Raw genomic sequence first — 16,843 nt, 5'->3', positions numbered from 1 at the left:
ACTAGGGCGTGGTCATCTGAAGACACTCTGAGTTTTGAGTCCATTGGGCAAATGCATTTCCATGGTAAGATTTTGTGTTCTGGTGTCAGGGTCAGCCATTCAAATGTGGATCCTGTACAACCCAGTATGTGTCTTGGATAAGTCACTGACCCTCTGTTTACTTACAGTAGAAATGGGGATAATCATAGTAAGTGAGAGTTATACTTGCTCATGTGAGTCCTCCATGAGGTCAAGTGCTTCGCGTTTATTAGCCCTTTTATCCTCTTCATGTAGTCACTATTATTTTTATCTTTTACAGGTAGTGGAGCTAAGACCCAGAGCAATTAAATAACTTGAGGATGGAGACATCATGATCATCTGCTTATGAGCTGACCTTCAAACCTGAGTGCCTAGGCTGTGTTCTGTACATGTAGTGGATTATCACATTCCATGTAGAGTCACTTTGACACTTAAAGAAGATACTCATCTAAAATGCTAACTGTAGTATCTGACCTATACTTAAGTGTTCGGGGCATGTTATCTCTTATTATGATTTCCTCCCCTCTCGCTCCATCTGTGGCCCAAACAGCCCTTTAGAGAACCCTCCCACTTCCCTTGGCCATCATGAGAGCTCCTCATCAGGGTACTCCTCAATCCTTCTTTCCTCAAGGGCACCATACTGATCACAGCTTCCATGCAGAGCCTGGGGGAAGTGCCCCTTCCTCCTCTTGGAGCCACTCTCTGTGTCATGCCACTGAAGAATCTGTGCTTTTGTCCAGAGCATCACAAAACTCCTCTTCAGTGGCACCATCAGCTTCAACCTCTGATTCAAGTCAGATAATATGGGACCAGGTTGAGGACAGATGCCAGTCCACTGTCCTGCACACACCCTCCTTCTTCTCTCTTGTTTCTGTTCTCCATAAATTCCACCTACCTTCCCACCCCACTGTCCTGCTTCCAGCCACCCATTTTTTCACCTACACATCTCCTCTCCATTGCTAACTTGATTGAATCCAATTTAGTGTCCTGCTCTCGGGTAGTGAGGGCTACAGGGCAGCACTTCAACGAGCCATGATAAAAGAGAAGCAGGGCCCGAGACCTGCCTCAGAGGTAAGTCCTGAAGGAGGAGGGAAGACTGGGGCAAGATGTCCCACCAACACTGGGGCCAAAGGCCCTGTGTGGCCAGCACCAGAAGAGGGCCAGACTGTTCTAGAATGGGACAGGGACAGGACTGGTGAGGTGAGAACCTAGCGTTAGATACAGAGCAAAACAATCCCACTCTAAATCATCCCCCAGGCACCCCTTCACGGGTGTGGAGGATGGAAGGGTACCATAGCAGCCTGTCCTGGGCTAGGGTCACTCACTGTGAAATGACAGATGCCAGACAGGCATTATATGACCCTCGCTGCTTAGGGCTGGAGCCTGGCATTGTTTGCTGAGCACCAGGGGGTGGCAGCACCAGGGGACTCAGAAGGTTGGCTACAGCCAGGACTCTCCTCCTTCCTTTAATAGTGACAGACAGCTACACAGTAGGCTGGCCCTCAGCTCAGGGTCTCAAGATATGATGAGTGATTCAGGAGATTCACACCAGATTCCTCAAGGCTTAAGTGCAGGACGAGTGTCTAGCACAACTTAAGAGACTCTGGGTTCTTGGAGCAGAAGCCCCTTGGATGAGGCAAGTACTGACCTGGAACAGGGGCCCCCACCACTGCCACTTCTGTATGGTGTCCTGCAAGAACACAACACCCCTGCTTCTGCAGGTGAGACTCTCTTCTAGAGGCCTTAGGTTTATTATTGAGATGGTGAACTTTGTATTGTATTCTATTTTGTGTGTTGGGGCCGTGAAAGGCAGGGTCTGGATCTTTCCTGAAGGATGTGGATAGCATTTGTATCCCTCATCTTGTACATCAAGGTGTCCACAGACATGGAAAGGTGGATGGGAGCCAGGCAGAAGAGGGAAGCTTGGGGACAGGTGATTGTTTCCCTGTGAGGTCAGTGAGGTCATAAGAGGTGGGTGCCCCTTCTTTGAAGTGCAGCTTAAAAAAAAATCTTTTCCCCTCCTCTCCCTGCCTTTAACCAATGTTAATGACATTCTCATGTGAATATATATGTATAAACATAAATGGCACCCAGAGAAAGTTGGTCACCATTTGGTTTACAAAAATGGGATTATGATGTATGTATTTCTCTGCATCTTACTTTTCTTCCTAAACACATCTGAGAAATACACATGAATCAGATGATAGGGATCTAGCACATTCTTTTTAAGACCTAATCCGGACAGTCACTTTAATCCTAAGGACCTAAGCCTAAGGTACCAACCCAAATCTTACCTGTGAGCCTCACCCCAACCCTAACTCAAACTCTAACAGTAGGATCCTCACTGGAACCCTAATCCCCATGCCCTAGTCCTACAAACCCTAACACTAATTCTGAGGCCCTAACCCACAGTGGAAATAAACTGCAATGCACTAGGCCTCTCACTATTGAGGAGCACCAGGAAAAATTTTGCAATAACATCCTTGTATGTGATCTTAGTGATTATTTCCTCGGAATGGATATCCAGGAATGAGATGACTGGGTCTAGGGGCAGATATATTTTAATGCTATTGGACGTTGTCAAATTGTCTTTCCAAAAAAGAAAGTTGTTTGTCCCTGCGATATGTAAGAGGACCTGTTTTCCTGCCTCACCACCTGAAACAGGATTCCTTACCGCGGCGAACTTCTCTCCACTTGAAGTAGCCTTTGACCAGCGGAGGTAGGTGGGAGAACAGGGCAGGTCTCCACTCAATCATTACTAAACCTTAAAGGGGCTCCCGGGCGCCCAGGGACCCCTCCCGAGATCCACATCCGGGGAGGGAGAGAGACTTGGGAAGAGGTGCTCTCACCCCCATGTTGACGTCCTCAGGGAGACCCCGTACGCCGCTCCTTGGAACTGGGAAGAAGGAAAGAACCAGTTTGCCTGGCGCTGGCCGAGCAGGGACCCTCTCCAGCTCGCAACGTCTGGCCTGAGACCTTGGCGGGCCCAACATCCAGCGTCCCCGACCAAAGCGGGGGGCGCTACGACCAGGCGCTGCTGCTGTGGGCCAGCCGCCCTACGCCTTTAAATGAAACACCTGTTTCACTTGGGGTGGGAAAGCCACGAGAGAAAGGGGAGAATTTCGAAGAAAGAAGGGGGGTCAGACAAGCAGAAGCCTGAAAGAAACTCAAGCTAGCACGGAAAGGGATGCAGAGAGAGTGAGAGGGGCCGCGGGAGACTCGGAAGGAGCTGGAGCCCCGAGGCAAGGTCCGAGGGAGAAGCGGTTGGCTCCGGGCAGCGGGCGTTCCAGCGTTGGGGGCGAGGCAGAGGCGCGGGCTCAGGGAGCGCTGTCCGCTCATTTGCGTCCGGCCCTCCCGATGGGAGCGGGCCTTCCACCTGCATTTAGGGGATGATAAACAAATAAGCAACAGGATATATTGGAGGATATGAGAAAACCACTTGATTTAAAACTAATTCAGCTTGACCTCGTTTTTCCAAAAGGGCCTGGCGTGGCCTGTTGAGCATACGTTGTACATCTCCTTAGAATATTTACTATGTCCGAAAGACAACAATGATGCCCTTCGAGATAGGGATGTAACTTCCCCTCATATTGGCATTTCTTTAAGGATAAGCATCACTTCTCAGAAACTAAAGATTAATTACTGACCTGCTGTGCTCACCTTGTGACCACTGACCTGCTGACCACTGATCTGCTGTGCCAGCCAAGCATCTCATGACAATTGCAAAAGGGACATTCCTGTCATATGTGATGTATGCTCTTTGTTCCAAGACGGTATATAACCACTCTGTACACCCCACTTCTTTGGTGCCCTTCCTTGGCGAAGGAAGTCCCCCAACTAGTCCTCAGATCTGACTCATAATAACTCACCCCAATTTTGATTTATAGATTGATTATGGATTATTTGCATCGACAGGGGTTTCCCCCCAGGGTGAGAGCCAGGTTCCTGGAAAAGGCCCTGAGGAGGAACAGGGTTGCCCCTCTCCATTAATGCACTGAGCAAACCCATTTTAAGAGCATTATCAAAACGGAGAAAAGTGGAGAATTTCTAGGGAAGAAAATGGAGAGAACAGAACAAAGGAGAGTCTGAGGGCAAAGAGGAGAAATAAGGGCTGGGCTCCTGTCTCCAGGCTCGCTGCCTGGTGCAGGCAGGGTGTGACAGTCTGAGTGACCAGCTTCTTCTCGCTGGAGTCTTTCTCTGGGGGAGAGAGGGAAAGCCTAGGACAGCAATGAGTGGGAGTATGGGGCAACGGTGGCCATTCGGTGCTCACAGCCTCCAGGAGGGGGCAGTACTGGGGGTTCTAGAAGGTTCGGCATGGGAAGCAGAGCAGAGAAAGCTCCAGAAGGTGGACCTGAGGCGACTCTTGTCCAGCTCTGCTTGTCCAGAATGAAGACACTCACCCTGGCGGGGAATCCGGGAAGGAGGACACTCCAGGGACACTCCCCAACTCTGTACCGGGTCTTCCATTTCAGCTTTCATCTCCCCTGGAAGGCCAGATACTTCTGGTCAGATTGCTCTGTCTTGTGCCATGAGGCAGAGATTCCCTCCAGCTGTAAAGGAGAAAATTCCAAGACATTTCTAAGATTTTGAAGCTGAACACTGTCTCACATATCTTCAAATGGGGACCCTCATCAGGAGATCCTGCTTTCGTCACAGTTGGAATGCATCTCTGGCCCTCTCCACCATCTCCAGGCCAGCAGGACTTCCCATTGGCAAGGCCTGGGGCCCTGGTGGGCCTGGGTGGAGAGAGGTTGGCAGTGACAGTTCCTCCCTGGGCCAGATGGGAGCCTGGTCAACAGGAAGAGGAAGGTTTAGCAGCAGATCAGAGGCAGCGGCCATCCAGAGACCTTGAGAGGAAGGACAGAGCACCTGCCTACTGCTGCCAGGAGGATGTGTGAGTTTCCTATCGTCGCCAGAACAAATTCCCACCGTGTTAGCACCTTAAAACAACATTTATTCTCTCACAGTTGTGGAGGTCAGAAGTCTGGAATCACTGTTACTGGGCTGAAGTCAATGTGTTGGTGGGGCTGGCTTCTTCTGGAAGGTCTGAGGGGACAATTCATTTCCTTACCCTGGCCAGCTTCTAGTGACCACCTGTATTCATTGGTTTGTGGCCCTTTCTTCTATCTTAAAATCACATCACTGCAACCTCTGCTTCCATCATCACATTGCCTTCGTTCTGACTGATTTCTCCTGCCTCCCTCTAACTGGGACATGCAGCCCACCCACGTAATCCAGGGTACCCTCCCATCTCAAAATCCTTAACTTGATCACATCTACTAAGTCTCTTTTGCTACACAAGGTAACAAATTCCCAAGTTCTGGAGCCTGGGATGTGGACATATTTGCAGGCCCGTTATTCAGCCTACCAGAGAAGACTTGCTGGCTCCCCCACCCCAGGAGACTGACCATACTGGCTGGCAGGGGTCCTCTCTGCCCTGAGGCCTGTGGAAGGCAGCCTTCGTAATTGAGGAGACCAGGGGCAGGGGCAGGCTCAGCAGAGCTGCCTCACGGGCACAGGAAACAGGACTGCAGTTCACAGTGCCCCCGCCAGCGCTGGCCGAAAGGACTCTCTTCTTCCTGGGTGGAGGGAAGTCAGCTGGGGCTGCAGTATTTGGCCTTACCCACCTGCTGCATTTTTCCACCCCCGGCCAGAGACAGGGAAAGAACGCAGCTCCCTCTACTCCCCCGCATCCCTCCACCTCGGGTGTGGTGTGGGATGGGCTGATTGCCCCCTGCACATCACTTGGAATACGGGTCTTCACTGTTCTTCATTTTGTATCAGTCTGATAGGTCTAAGTAAGATGATAGCTCATCATTTTATCATAATTTCAACTTGCATTTCCCACTACTAGGAGAGTCCTTTTCAAATATGTGTTTGCTATTTGTTTAGTTGCCCTGTGAATTTGATACTGATATGCTTTGACTGGTTTTTTCTTTTAATTTTGTTTTCAATTTGGAAATCCATATGTTGTATATTTTTTTATCTTATTCATTTACATATATATATATCCATTTTCCCCAATCTACTTTTCCTTTCCATATTGTTTATCATATTTTTTGCCTTTCGTATTTTTTATGAGTTTAAAAACATATTATTTGGTTAATAAATGGATTTTGGGTTTCACGTCTTGGTTTGAAATTGCTCCCCAACTCCTAGATTATCTCTTCAGCCTCTGTGGTAGGCAGAATAATGGCCTTCTCAAAGATGTCCGTGTCTTACCCCAGAACCTGTGAACATCTTCTATTACATGGCAAGGGGGAGTAAAGGAGTGAAGGCTGCAGATGGAATTAAGGATGCCAATCAGCCAACCTTGAGATGGGGAGATTCTCCTGGATTATTTGGGTGGGCCCAATGTAGTCACAAGAGTCCCAGTCAGTGAAAGAGAGAGGCAGGAGAGTGAGTTCTGAGTCAGAGAAGGAGCTGTGAGGACAAGAGAGGCAGAGGCTGGAGGGATGCAGTTGCTGGCTTTGAAAGTGCAAGAAACCAGGAGCCAAGGAATGCAGGCAGCTTCTAGAAGCTGTAGAGACAAGGGATTGGATTCTTCCTTAGATGTTCCAGAAGGAGCACAGCCTTGCTGACACTTAATTTCAGTTCAGTGAGACTCACATGGGACTTCTGACCTCCAGATTGTGCGATAGGTTTGTGTCGTTTTAAATCACTAAGTTTGTGGTAATTTGTTGCAGCAACAATAGAAAACCAATACATTCTGCTAAGGTTACTTTTTGTTTTTCCATATTTAAATATTTGTTTAATCCTTAAGCACCGCATTATATCCTTTAAGGTTATGGTCCAGTATATTTTCTTACAGATAGTCAGGCACTGCAGCATCATTTATTAGATAGTCTATTTTTCTCTCACCAAAATACCAACTTACTTATAAATAAAATATTCTGGAATCTTGCTCCTGGCTCTAATTGCATTATTTTGTCTTTACCCTTATTAATAGTAAACTGTTTATTACAATGGCATTGTGTTTTCTAATGTCTAATAAAGTTGCCATTATTATTTTTCTTATTTAAAATTTGTCTGCAATTAACCAGTGATATTGTCTTTCATATAAATGTTAAGGTCACTTTATCCAATCACCACAGAAGCCCTAGTGAGATTTTAAGTGGAATTTCGTCATCTAGAGCCGGACGTGAGTGTGCAGGACCAGCCTGCAATGCAGCCATGAGGTCGTGGGTAAAAACATGCAGTCCTGAGGGATAGTAAAACAGGGGAGACTGCCTCACTATTGACATTTTGACATTATTGACATTAAGAGTTTCTCTAGAAACTCTTAATCAATGGGGAAGGCAAGGACTTAAATTTGCATTTGTTTATTGTGCTTGTCTGGTAACCTCCTGTAACTGACTCCCCCTACCCCCAACATCCTTCTTTGTCTTTTAGCTGGATATGATGTTTGGGGTGGTGGTTTCGGCCATCTTGGCGAGTTGCTGGGCTTGCCTGAGCCTCTCCCATCTATACATTGACAAATAGAAATGGCAAGCAATGGGATGTGTTGGAGTACATGAGGAACCCATTTGGTGTAAACCTAATTCGGCCTGACCTTGTCTTTCCAAAAGGGCCTGACCAAGGCGTGCATTGTATATCTGCTTTAAAACATTTACTATGGCAAGAACAAAGGCCCTTGAGATAAAGGTGCAACTTCCCTCCCCTTCCCAACATTGGCATTTCCTTAAGGATTAAGCATCTTCCCTTAGGCTAGGAACTGATTTCTGCGCTCACCTGTGACCGCCCAGCTCGAGACAATAGCCTTGCCTCCTGCTATGCCCACTAAGATGGCAGACCCACTACTTGCTGTGTCCATCAAGCGCTGTGCCGACAGGGTAATCTTTTGAATATTGTGGGAGGGACATTTCAGTCATATGTGAAACATCCTGTTTGGGGGTATATAACCACTCTGTGCACCCCACTTCTTCGGAGCCCTTTCTTCCATAGGGAAGAAAGGCCCTGGGCCATGGTCCTCATAAAGCTTTGTTTAATTTTCTCCTGCTATTCTGTCTCATGTGAATTTAATTCCTTCTCCGGCCAGATGAACCCAGAGAGGGTAGAGGAAATGTCTTCCTCCCCTACAGTTCTTACACAAACCTAAATGGTGTAGCCTACTGCACACCTAGGCTCTATGGTACTAATTTTACGGGCTCACCATTGTATAGTTGGTCTGTCATTGACTGAAACATTGTTATGGGGCACGTGACTCTCTAAATAAAGATATTTATTATAAGGAATTGCTCCAGATAATCATGGACACTGAGAAATTCCACAATCTGCCATGTGCAAGCTGGAGACCCAGGAAAGCTGGTGGTGTAATTCAGTCTGAATCCCAAGGTCTGTGGACCAGGGAAGCTGATGGTGTAGATTCCAGTCCAGATCTGAAGGCCTGAGAACCGGAAGCACCGAGGGCAGAAGATAGATGCCCCAGCTCAAGTTATCAGATAGGAAGAAAAAGGAGTGAATTCTTTCCCCTGCCTTTTGTTCTGTTCAGGCCCCCAAGGCATTGGCTGATGCCCACCCACACTGGGGAGGGTCATCTACTCTACTGAGTCCACTGATTCAAACGTTAATCTCACCCAGAACCACCCTCACCAACACACCAGAAAAAAGGTTTAATCTGGGCACCCTGTGGCCAGTCAAGGCCTCTTCACTTTTGCCAGTTGTTCTGCTGGAGTCCCTGTTTTATTTCTCTTTTGGATTTTTCCATGGGGAAAGACAGGTGTGCTTTATTTTCTGAAAACATACATCACGTACCACATGTACCTGCAGTGTGCTGGATGTAGAGACACACTGCCTGGCTCTCCATCTAAGGGAAGACTTGCCGCCTTCCTGTGAGGAGTCTGTTCAGTGGACGGCTCTGGCTGCAGACAGATGCCTCCAGAGGCCAGGCCCTCCCCTGGAAGCCCCTTCCTGTGCCTGAGAGAGAGGGGTGCATATAAAGATCTGGCCACCTTGTGTGGAGCCAGCCAACTCTGACGGGTTGTGCTTGTTCTGGATCCCTGTCAGCAGGCTGAAGTTTTCCTGAGCCCCGTGTCATGGTTTGACTCCTCCCTCTGCCTGAGCCTGCTTCTGCTTCCTTCTTTCCTGGGTGTTCGTCCCTCATTGATTCCCCCTATTCCACAGGCTCCACATCATGTGCTCTGAAGAACCCAGCCTGTGACACAGAGTACGTATTGTTTTAAACCCTTTTTTCAGTTAATTTGGCAATATTTTGCAGTCACTTCAATGACAACATAGTCACAGCATCATTTTTAATACCTGCATAGTAGTCCATTATATGAATCTTATGTTTAAATAATCGCATATTTTTCTTAATTTTGCTATGATACCCAATGCTTGTGTAATCCTTTAACTTACTATCCCTTTTTCTACTTAGCAGAATCTGAAGGACAAATTCATAAAAGAGGAAGAGCTAGATTAAAGCGGATGCACTTTTAAGAAAGCCTTTTGATTCCTTATTCCAAAAGGCTCCCAGGGAAAGCATCCCATTTTTCCTTTGCCCTCTAGCAGTTTCCGATGGCGCCAGTTTCCACGTACTCCTGGAAACACTGGGTGTTACCTATTTTATGACGTTCCCCAGCCTGGCAGGAGAAACCATCTTCCATTGCTCTAATTTGCTCAGAAGCTCTCCGCAACCCAGCGGCATCTGTCATTCGCCTGCTCCATCACTGAGCTTCACCAGCATTTGAGGTTTTCCCAGCATCACTGAAGCCGCCACACAGTGACCACAAAGAGGCGCTGTTCCTCTGTCAGTGTCCTGCGGTCACACCCTCTCCAGGACAACCAGCAGCGTTTCTGAGCCAGGACTGCAAAGTTCCACGCTAGTTGTACAAAGATTCACTAAAGGGCATCAATACCTAAAGACGGGGACGCAGGTTTCTAAGTCGTTTTTCTCGCCTCCAGCTGGGATTTCAACAGTGGTCGGTTAGAGTCCAGGCGGGAACCTGCAGCCCCCGAAGGCGGCATGTCCGCACCTCCTGCTCACGGTCCCCGGTCCCCTGAGTCTCAGGGGCAGACCCCCAATACCTCACCCGCCACGCTGGCGGAGCCCCCAGGGATCCGGCTCAGGACGGCGCTCCAGGAGACTCTGTCTCCAGGGCCTCAAGTGGGCCGGGTCAAAGGCGGTGGCGGGGCCTCTTTTCAGAAACTTCCGAGGGGCAGCCGCGCGCTGCGCCCGGAGCCCGAGGCCACGAGGGGCGTCCCCGAACGCGGAGCCGCCGGGACCTCGCTCCGCACTGCACCACTGAGCTGGCCCCTATTGCCATGTTCTTTCTATGAGGATTTCCAGGGTGTGATTATCCCTTTTATGCACAAATAAAGTAAAAGGTTTTACATAGTTAGGTAGTCCTGAGGCAGGCAGTACTTGCAGAGCTCGTTTTAGTCTTATAAAATCCTGCTCATGTTTATCTTCCCAAGGAAGGGGTTCAGGGACTGAAATTCTAGTAAGTTCAAGGAGTGGGGAAGCTCATGGAGAAAAGTTGGGAACTCATAGCCTGCAGTAACCAGCCAAGCCTAGAAACCCAGGAAGCTGTCATTTAGCTGTGGGTCTAGGAAATTCCTGGATTAGTTTAATTCTTTTTGGAGACGACTGAATTTCTTCAGTGCTTAGGTTATGACCTAGGTAATGAAATAATAAACATACAGTGTCTATAGATAACTGTATTTTTTCTTAGAGACTTTGTGTCCTTTTTCAGCCAACTGTTACAGCAAATAAATGGAATCCTTTATGGATGCCTCTTTGGTAGCTAGCACAAGAAGAGGTCATCCATATATTGTCAAAGGGTCCATTTCCCAAGGAACTGAAGGGCATTTAAATCTTGGTGGAGCACGTGGAAGAAATAAGAAGGGGCCTCAGTGAACCCTTGAGGCATGACTGTCCAGGTAGATTGTCGATTGTTCCAAGTAAAGGCAAATAGACATTAGCTTTGGGGTCTACAGTGATGAAAATAATAAGAATAATAATAAGTTTTCACATATTGAGGTATATGGGGAAGCCATTCTGGTTTAAATCTTATTCAGTCTGAAACTTGCTTTTCCCAGAGCAGCCTGATTTATACCCCACCAAACATGCCCTGAACATCTGCTTCAGACATTTTCCCAAAGCAGAGAATGCAGTCTTTAAAGATGGGGGATTGAATGGATGGATCCCTCTCGCTGACGCCAATACCAGTACGTCTTTGAAGATAAGCTTTTCTTCCCAGAGAACCAAGGTCAAGTTGACGTGTGGCAAAACATCTCCTTGTGACTTTGGGAAAAAAATTGTATTCCTGTCCTGCTTGCTGTATGTTCTTTGTTCTGAAACAGTATGTAACCTGCTGTGAACCACCTTCTCTGGAGTGCTTTCTTCCCTGGGCAAGACAGCGCTTCTGGGCTAGTCCTCACATTAGCTCATTAACTATCTCTCTTATCTATTTGTGTGGACAACAGGAATGCTGAAAAAGGCTGAACAAAAGTCTACAACCATTAAACCATTTTGAATCAGGTGAAACTTGTGACAAAAGGGTTTTCAGGTTCAGGACAACTGGGAAATGGAGGATAACTTGTTAATAGCTCTTTAGTCCTGGACAAATTGCCAGCCTCATCCATGGGATTTCTGAGCTGGCAAAGATTGGTGAGTTGCAGGGGCTGGTACAGAGCACGGTCAGCCCTTGGGGGATCAGGTCTTCTACTATGACTATGAGGCCCTGCATGGCCTTGACACCAAGGATAAAGGAGTTAAAGTTTCCCTGATTAGGATGAAACTGTGCCTGTACCCACCAGGTTAATGTGTTAAACAAAGTAACCAAAGCTTCTGAGCTGCTTTGCAGAACAGCAGGAGGACCGCTGATAAGAGGGTAGCTTGCTGACAGCCCTCTGCCTCACTAAGCATCACACAGGAGCACTGAGAAGTTAAAAGGGCCCATTGTGAGCTTTGCACTTCATAGACTAAAGACCCACCGTGTGCAACACATAGAAACCGCCCCTCCCCATTTACACAGGCAGCCCATGGAGAACTTCAGCCCCCAAGGCCACATGCTCCCCTGCCGGTCTTATTCTCACAATGCGCTTTGAAAAAATGCTTAGAACTGCATGTAAGCAAGCTAATCTGTAACCAGGAAAAAGAATAAGTTAGTAGAAAATTTCTTTGTCCTCTGCCCAAACTGTTGCTTCCATGCCAGATAAGGAAGGAACTGAGGTTTTCTTAGTTTCCTCAGGAATGTTGCATTCAGCAGATCCGCTATGGAGAGGCGTCCAAGAGTCTACGGTCATCCATCAGCTCATACTCCTGAGCCCCTCCCCAACCCTGTTTGCCTTATATAAGTCACCTCCAAATCACCTCCAATCTCTTTAAGATGGATTCTTTTTAGGATGATAGTACCCCATCTTCTGATCTGCCAGCTTATTACTTATTAAAGTTCTTTCTCTACCACATCCTGCTTGGCCTTTTATCTCGCAGCAAGCAGATTGAGCCCTTGCTTGGTATCAGCTTCAGGCTTTAATGGATATTGAGGTAATTTAGGGAGAGGTTTAGCTATATCTTTTTAATCTTTATAGGTTCTGCAATTTTTATACTTCCAATGTCAGCACTAGAAGTAGCCCGCAGATTTTCAGGCACCATGATTAAATCAGGGACTTTTGTTGACACTCCTCCTCTTCTATTCAAGGCTGGACTGTAAGAAACACATGTACAGCTTGGTCAGGACATGCCAAGATGAGGTCTCCATTGAAAGCAAAATGTATTAGCCCTTTTTCATTTGGAAAGGAGATCTCTGCTTAGTAGATTGACTGGAGCTGTATCACATTGCAAAAAGGAATATTTATCAGTAAAAGGTCCCAGAGTCATTCATACTGGTTGAAATAAAAATTCTCTCTAAACCTTATTAGATATCCCCACTGTGGAAACTTCCTTTTTATTCCAAGGGATTTGTTGTCCTATGGGGGTGGGGTTTGAAGTAGCTCCAGTATGAACTAGGATTTGGCATGGTTTCCCACGAAGTTTGCCTTTAGTTTCCCCTCAGCTGTGTAAGGGGATTACTGGTATCAGTTTACCAGCAACCCCTTGGAGTCTTGCCAGCTGTGGGAGGGACCCTCCTTTGAAGGTAGATATGAGGACATTCGAGAAGTATTTGCATAGGACCTTTAAGGGCAATCTGTTTTCCAGAGTCCTAGTTGATTACAGCTGAGACATTGATCTTTGGACCAGCATCTTCTGATGATGGAACCCTAAGAGGGTGTAATGTGGGAGGCCCAGGTGTTATTTGGGTCTCTGGCCTTGGAGCTTGTAGCCATAAAGCTACTATCTTGGTGGGTTTTTGTTTGTGATCTGTGAAAGGATCCTTTGAAAGGATCTCCAGGACCCTTTCAAAATGCTCAGCTATAGTCATGAGTTCAGTCAGGCTGATAGACTCTCATCCTATTTTCTGCCTTTTAATCAATCCACTAATCTCAGGAGATAATCCATTTACAACGGAGGCAGCTGGAGCAGGCTGGTGACCTTATTTATTGTATGGAACCTCAATGCCATAGAAAGAGGGCTTCCAAGCTTTAAAATCTGCGTGTTTGTGTAACAGGCCACTCAGCATGAGCAGGGAAGACTCTAGGAATGGCTTATAAAAGTTCCATTGTGGGACCAGCCTTGTGGTGTAGCAGTTAAGTTTGAATGCTCTGTTTTGGCAGGTTGGGTTCATGGGTTCAGATCTTGCGCAGAGACCTACACACTGCTTATCAAGCCATGCTGTGGAAGCGTCCCACATATAAAACAGAGGAGAATTAGCACAGATGTTAGCTCAGAGACAATTTTCTTCACACAAAAAAAGTTCAGTTGCTACTTTGCAAGCCATTTCTGGTTGAGGACCTCAAATATCATCCTCAAGGGTTTGCCATCTTGTTTCCTCCATCTATTTTTGGGCTTCCCCAGATCCTACCAACGTGTGTATGAGCTGATGAAGATCCAGAACTTAGAGTTATAGGCCTGATAATGACTCTAAATTCTTCAAAAACTTTTGGGGTTGCACCCTAGGTTTAAGAATTCTTTAACTATAGCTCTTAGTTCCATCTTTGACCAAGGGGTGAAGGATGCCTGAGGGGTCTCGTCTGCAACCTCAGGTACTTTTATTTTAAAAGGTAACTGTCTAATAGTCTCTTCAGAATGGAAAGGCAGCTCAGACAGAGAATTACTAACATGTGATGACTCAGGTAAAAAAGGATAGAGAAGAGCAGTAAGAGTCACATCCATCTTATCATCTTTTAGGTCACCTCTTATGCCTTTAATTTTTCATCACCCTTTTGAAATGAATCTTCTAAGGAAGCTATTTTGGAATCTTGAAGCCCTTTGGAAGCTTCTGCATACCAATTAAAACAGGGATCTCATTCTGTTTCTTCAACTTGGGATCCCTTGCTCTCAAGTGCACTTCTTAAATGAATGATCTTGTCTAATAGGAAGTTCCCCATAATGGCCACTGTAATTTTACTTTGTTTTTAGTAAAATTTTGCCATGTTGCTAACAGCTGCAACTTCCAGGACTACAGTTCTTATACATAATATAAGCAGGTAGGACAGAAGATGGCATACTGAACTCTGTGGATATAAAGAATCCCATTTAAACAAAGTTTTATTCACCTGAGGCCTCCCAGTGGACCCAGGCAGCCTAAATCAGACCTAATCCCATCCTGTTTCCAGTCCAGTTCTTAAATTGGACCCAGTATAGCTCAGATATGACTCAGTCCAGTTTTTAAGTCAGATCTAGTCTGACGTTGGCTGGTGACCCCCAACAATTCCCATGGGACTTTGGCAAAAGCCCAGGAATGGTGATCTGAAAGTCTAGGGCTTTGGCTTTAGGCGGAACCATCCACCAGCTCAACTGGGCTCCAGGTAGAACTGTCTACTGAGTCAAGCTGCCCTGCCCTGTAAAGGAAAGCCGGTGAGACTGGGAGCTTGAAGCAAAGAAAGTGGAGCTCAGAACCAAGAGGAACTTGCCAGTGGCCCTCAGAAATGGCAAGAAAGGCAGAACTCAAAGGGTTTGGGAACTATGCCTGTGTTTCTCATTGCTCTAGAAGCTGCTGGAAGTCTCTTTTGGTCCTGCTGCTGCCACTAAATCTGTTAATGAACAAAAATTCAACTAAGTAAATTTGAAGATCTGATTGGCTTTGTTCAATGATTCATCGATGCGGCAGCTTCCCATCTAGTAAATAGAAAGGTGCTCTGAGGAGCTATACAAAAAAAAGATTTTTATAGTCAGAAACTGGGCAGGACAAGAAAGTTATTAGCAGAAGAAACGAAAAGATTGTTTCAGGCAAGGTAACTTTTCTTTGGAGCATGGTTGCTGGGTCTTAGCAAATAGATTACCTCACTAGTGTTGATCAGGAATTTCTGGACTGATGGGCTTTAAGGTCATACTCGGGAGGGGCTGAAACTGCAAATAGGTCTTGATTTGTTGTCCTGGGGGCAAGTGACTTCACCTTGGGTCTGTTTTATTGTTTTTAAACAATATAATTCCATTTTCTCTTAGCATATCAATTATATGGCTTTTTAAAATACTTTTTTTTAGTAGTTGACCTTGAATTTGCAATATATGATTACAACTAATCCAAATACACTTTCGAATAACAATGTACTACTTCATGGGAAGTACAAGTACCTTACAACAGAGCATTCCCAGTTCCTCCTTCCCATCCCTAATAGCATTGCTGTCATTCATTTCACTTATTTGTAAGCTACAATCACCAAATACATTGTTACTCTTATTATTTTGAATAAACCGTATCTGTTAAGTAATGAAGAATAAGAAAAGTAAAAGATTTTACTATACGTTCATTTGTTCTTTCTCTAACATTCTTTCTTCCTTTATGTAGATCCATGTTTCCAACCTGTATCATTTTCTACCTCTGACAAATTTGTTTTAAGATTTCTTGCAAGGAAGGTCTACTGGTGACAAATTCTCTCATTTTTCTTTTAATCTGAGAAAGACTTTATTTCTCCTTCACTTTTGAAGGGCCATTTCACTGGATACAGAATTCTAGGTTGGCATTTTTTTTCTTTCAGCAGTGTAAATATTTCACTTCACTATCTTTTTGCATGGCTTCTGATGTAATTCTTATCCTTGTTCCTCTACAGATAAGGTATTCCCCCCTTGTCTCCACCCCCAACTTCCTTCAAGACTTTGTCTTTGATATTCTGATGCTTGAATATGATATGCCTAGATGTATAAATATGTATTTTGATTATTTTTTGAGGTCATATTGGCTTATAACATGGTGTAGATTTCAGGTGTACCTTATTTTATTTCAGCCTCTGTATAGACTGCATCACGTTAACCACCAATAGTCTAGTTTTTATCTGTCACATACCATACCTATGTGCCCCTTTACCCCTTGTGCCCTCCCCCACCCCCTTACCTCTCTGGTAGCTACCAATCTGTTCTCCTTATCTATGTGTTTGTTTATCTTCCACATATGAGCGAAATCATATGGTATTTGTTTTTTTTCTGTCTGACTTAGTTGCCTTAGCATAATACTCTCAAGGTCCATCTATCTTCTCACAAATGGTACAATTTTGTCTTTTTTTTAAGGGCTGAGTAGTATTTCAGTGTATATATACAGCTCCCTGGGATCTCCTTCACTTTGCACAACGTGAGAAGCAAGAAGATGACTGTCTACGAATCAGGAAGTGGGCTTTCACCAGGTATCAGACTGGCTGGCACCTTGACTATGGACTCCTCAGGCTCCAGACTGAAAAATAAACTGGTTAATAAGCCACCTACCCAGTCTGTGGTATTTTCTTATAGCAGCCTGAACAGACTACGATGGTGATATTATCTGAAGCATCTCCAACCCAACAAAGCTGACTA

The 16,843-nt window shown here is 45.8% G+C and overlaps 1 protein-coding gene across 1 annotated transcript in view; it reads left to right on the top strand.

The window, feature by feature from the left end:
* The window catches only part of LOC103567342 (nuclear envelope pore membrane protein POM 121-like), a 42,007-nt gene extending 34,965 nt beyond the window's left edge, over positions 1–7,042 (top strand). The window contains exon 3 of the mRNA XM_008543986.2: positions 299–7,042. Coding sequence (XP_008542208.2) covers positions 299–302 — 4 coding nt within the window. The 3' untranslated portion in view covers positions 303–7,042. The remainder of the gene's footprint in view (positions 1–298) is intronic.
* Positions 7,043–16,843: the final 9,801 nt, after the last annotated feature.

Source organism: Equus przewalskii, chromosome 13 (assembly GCF_037783145.1).
Source record: "Equus przewalskii isolate Varuska chromosome 13, EquPr2, whole genome shotgun sequence".
NCBI lineage: Eukaryota > Metazoa > Chordata > Mammalia > Perissodactyla > Equidae > Equus > Equus przewalskii.
The sequence above is the reverse complement of the archived record's forward strand: the minus strand, read 5'-3'. Positions and strand labels throughout refer to the sequence as shown.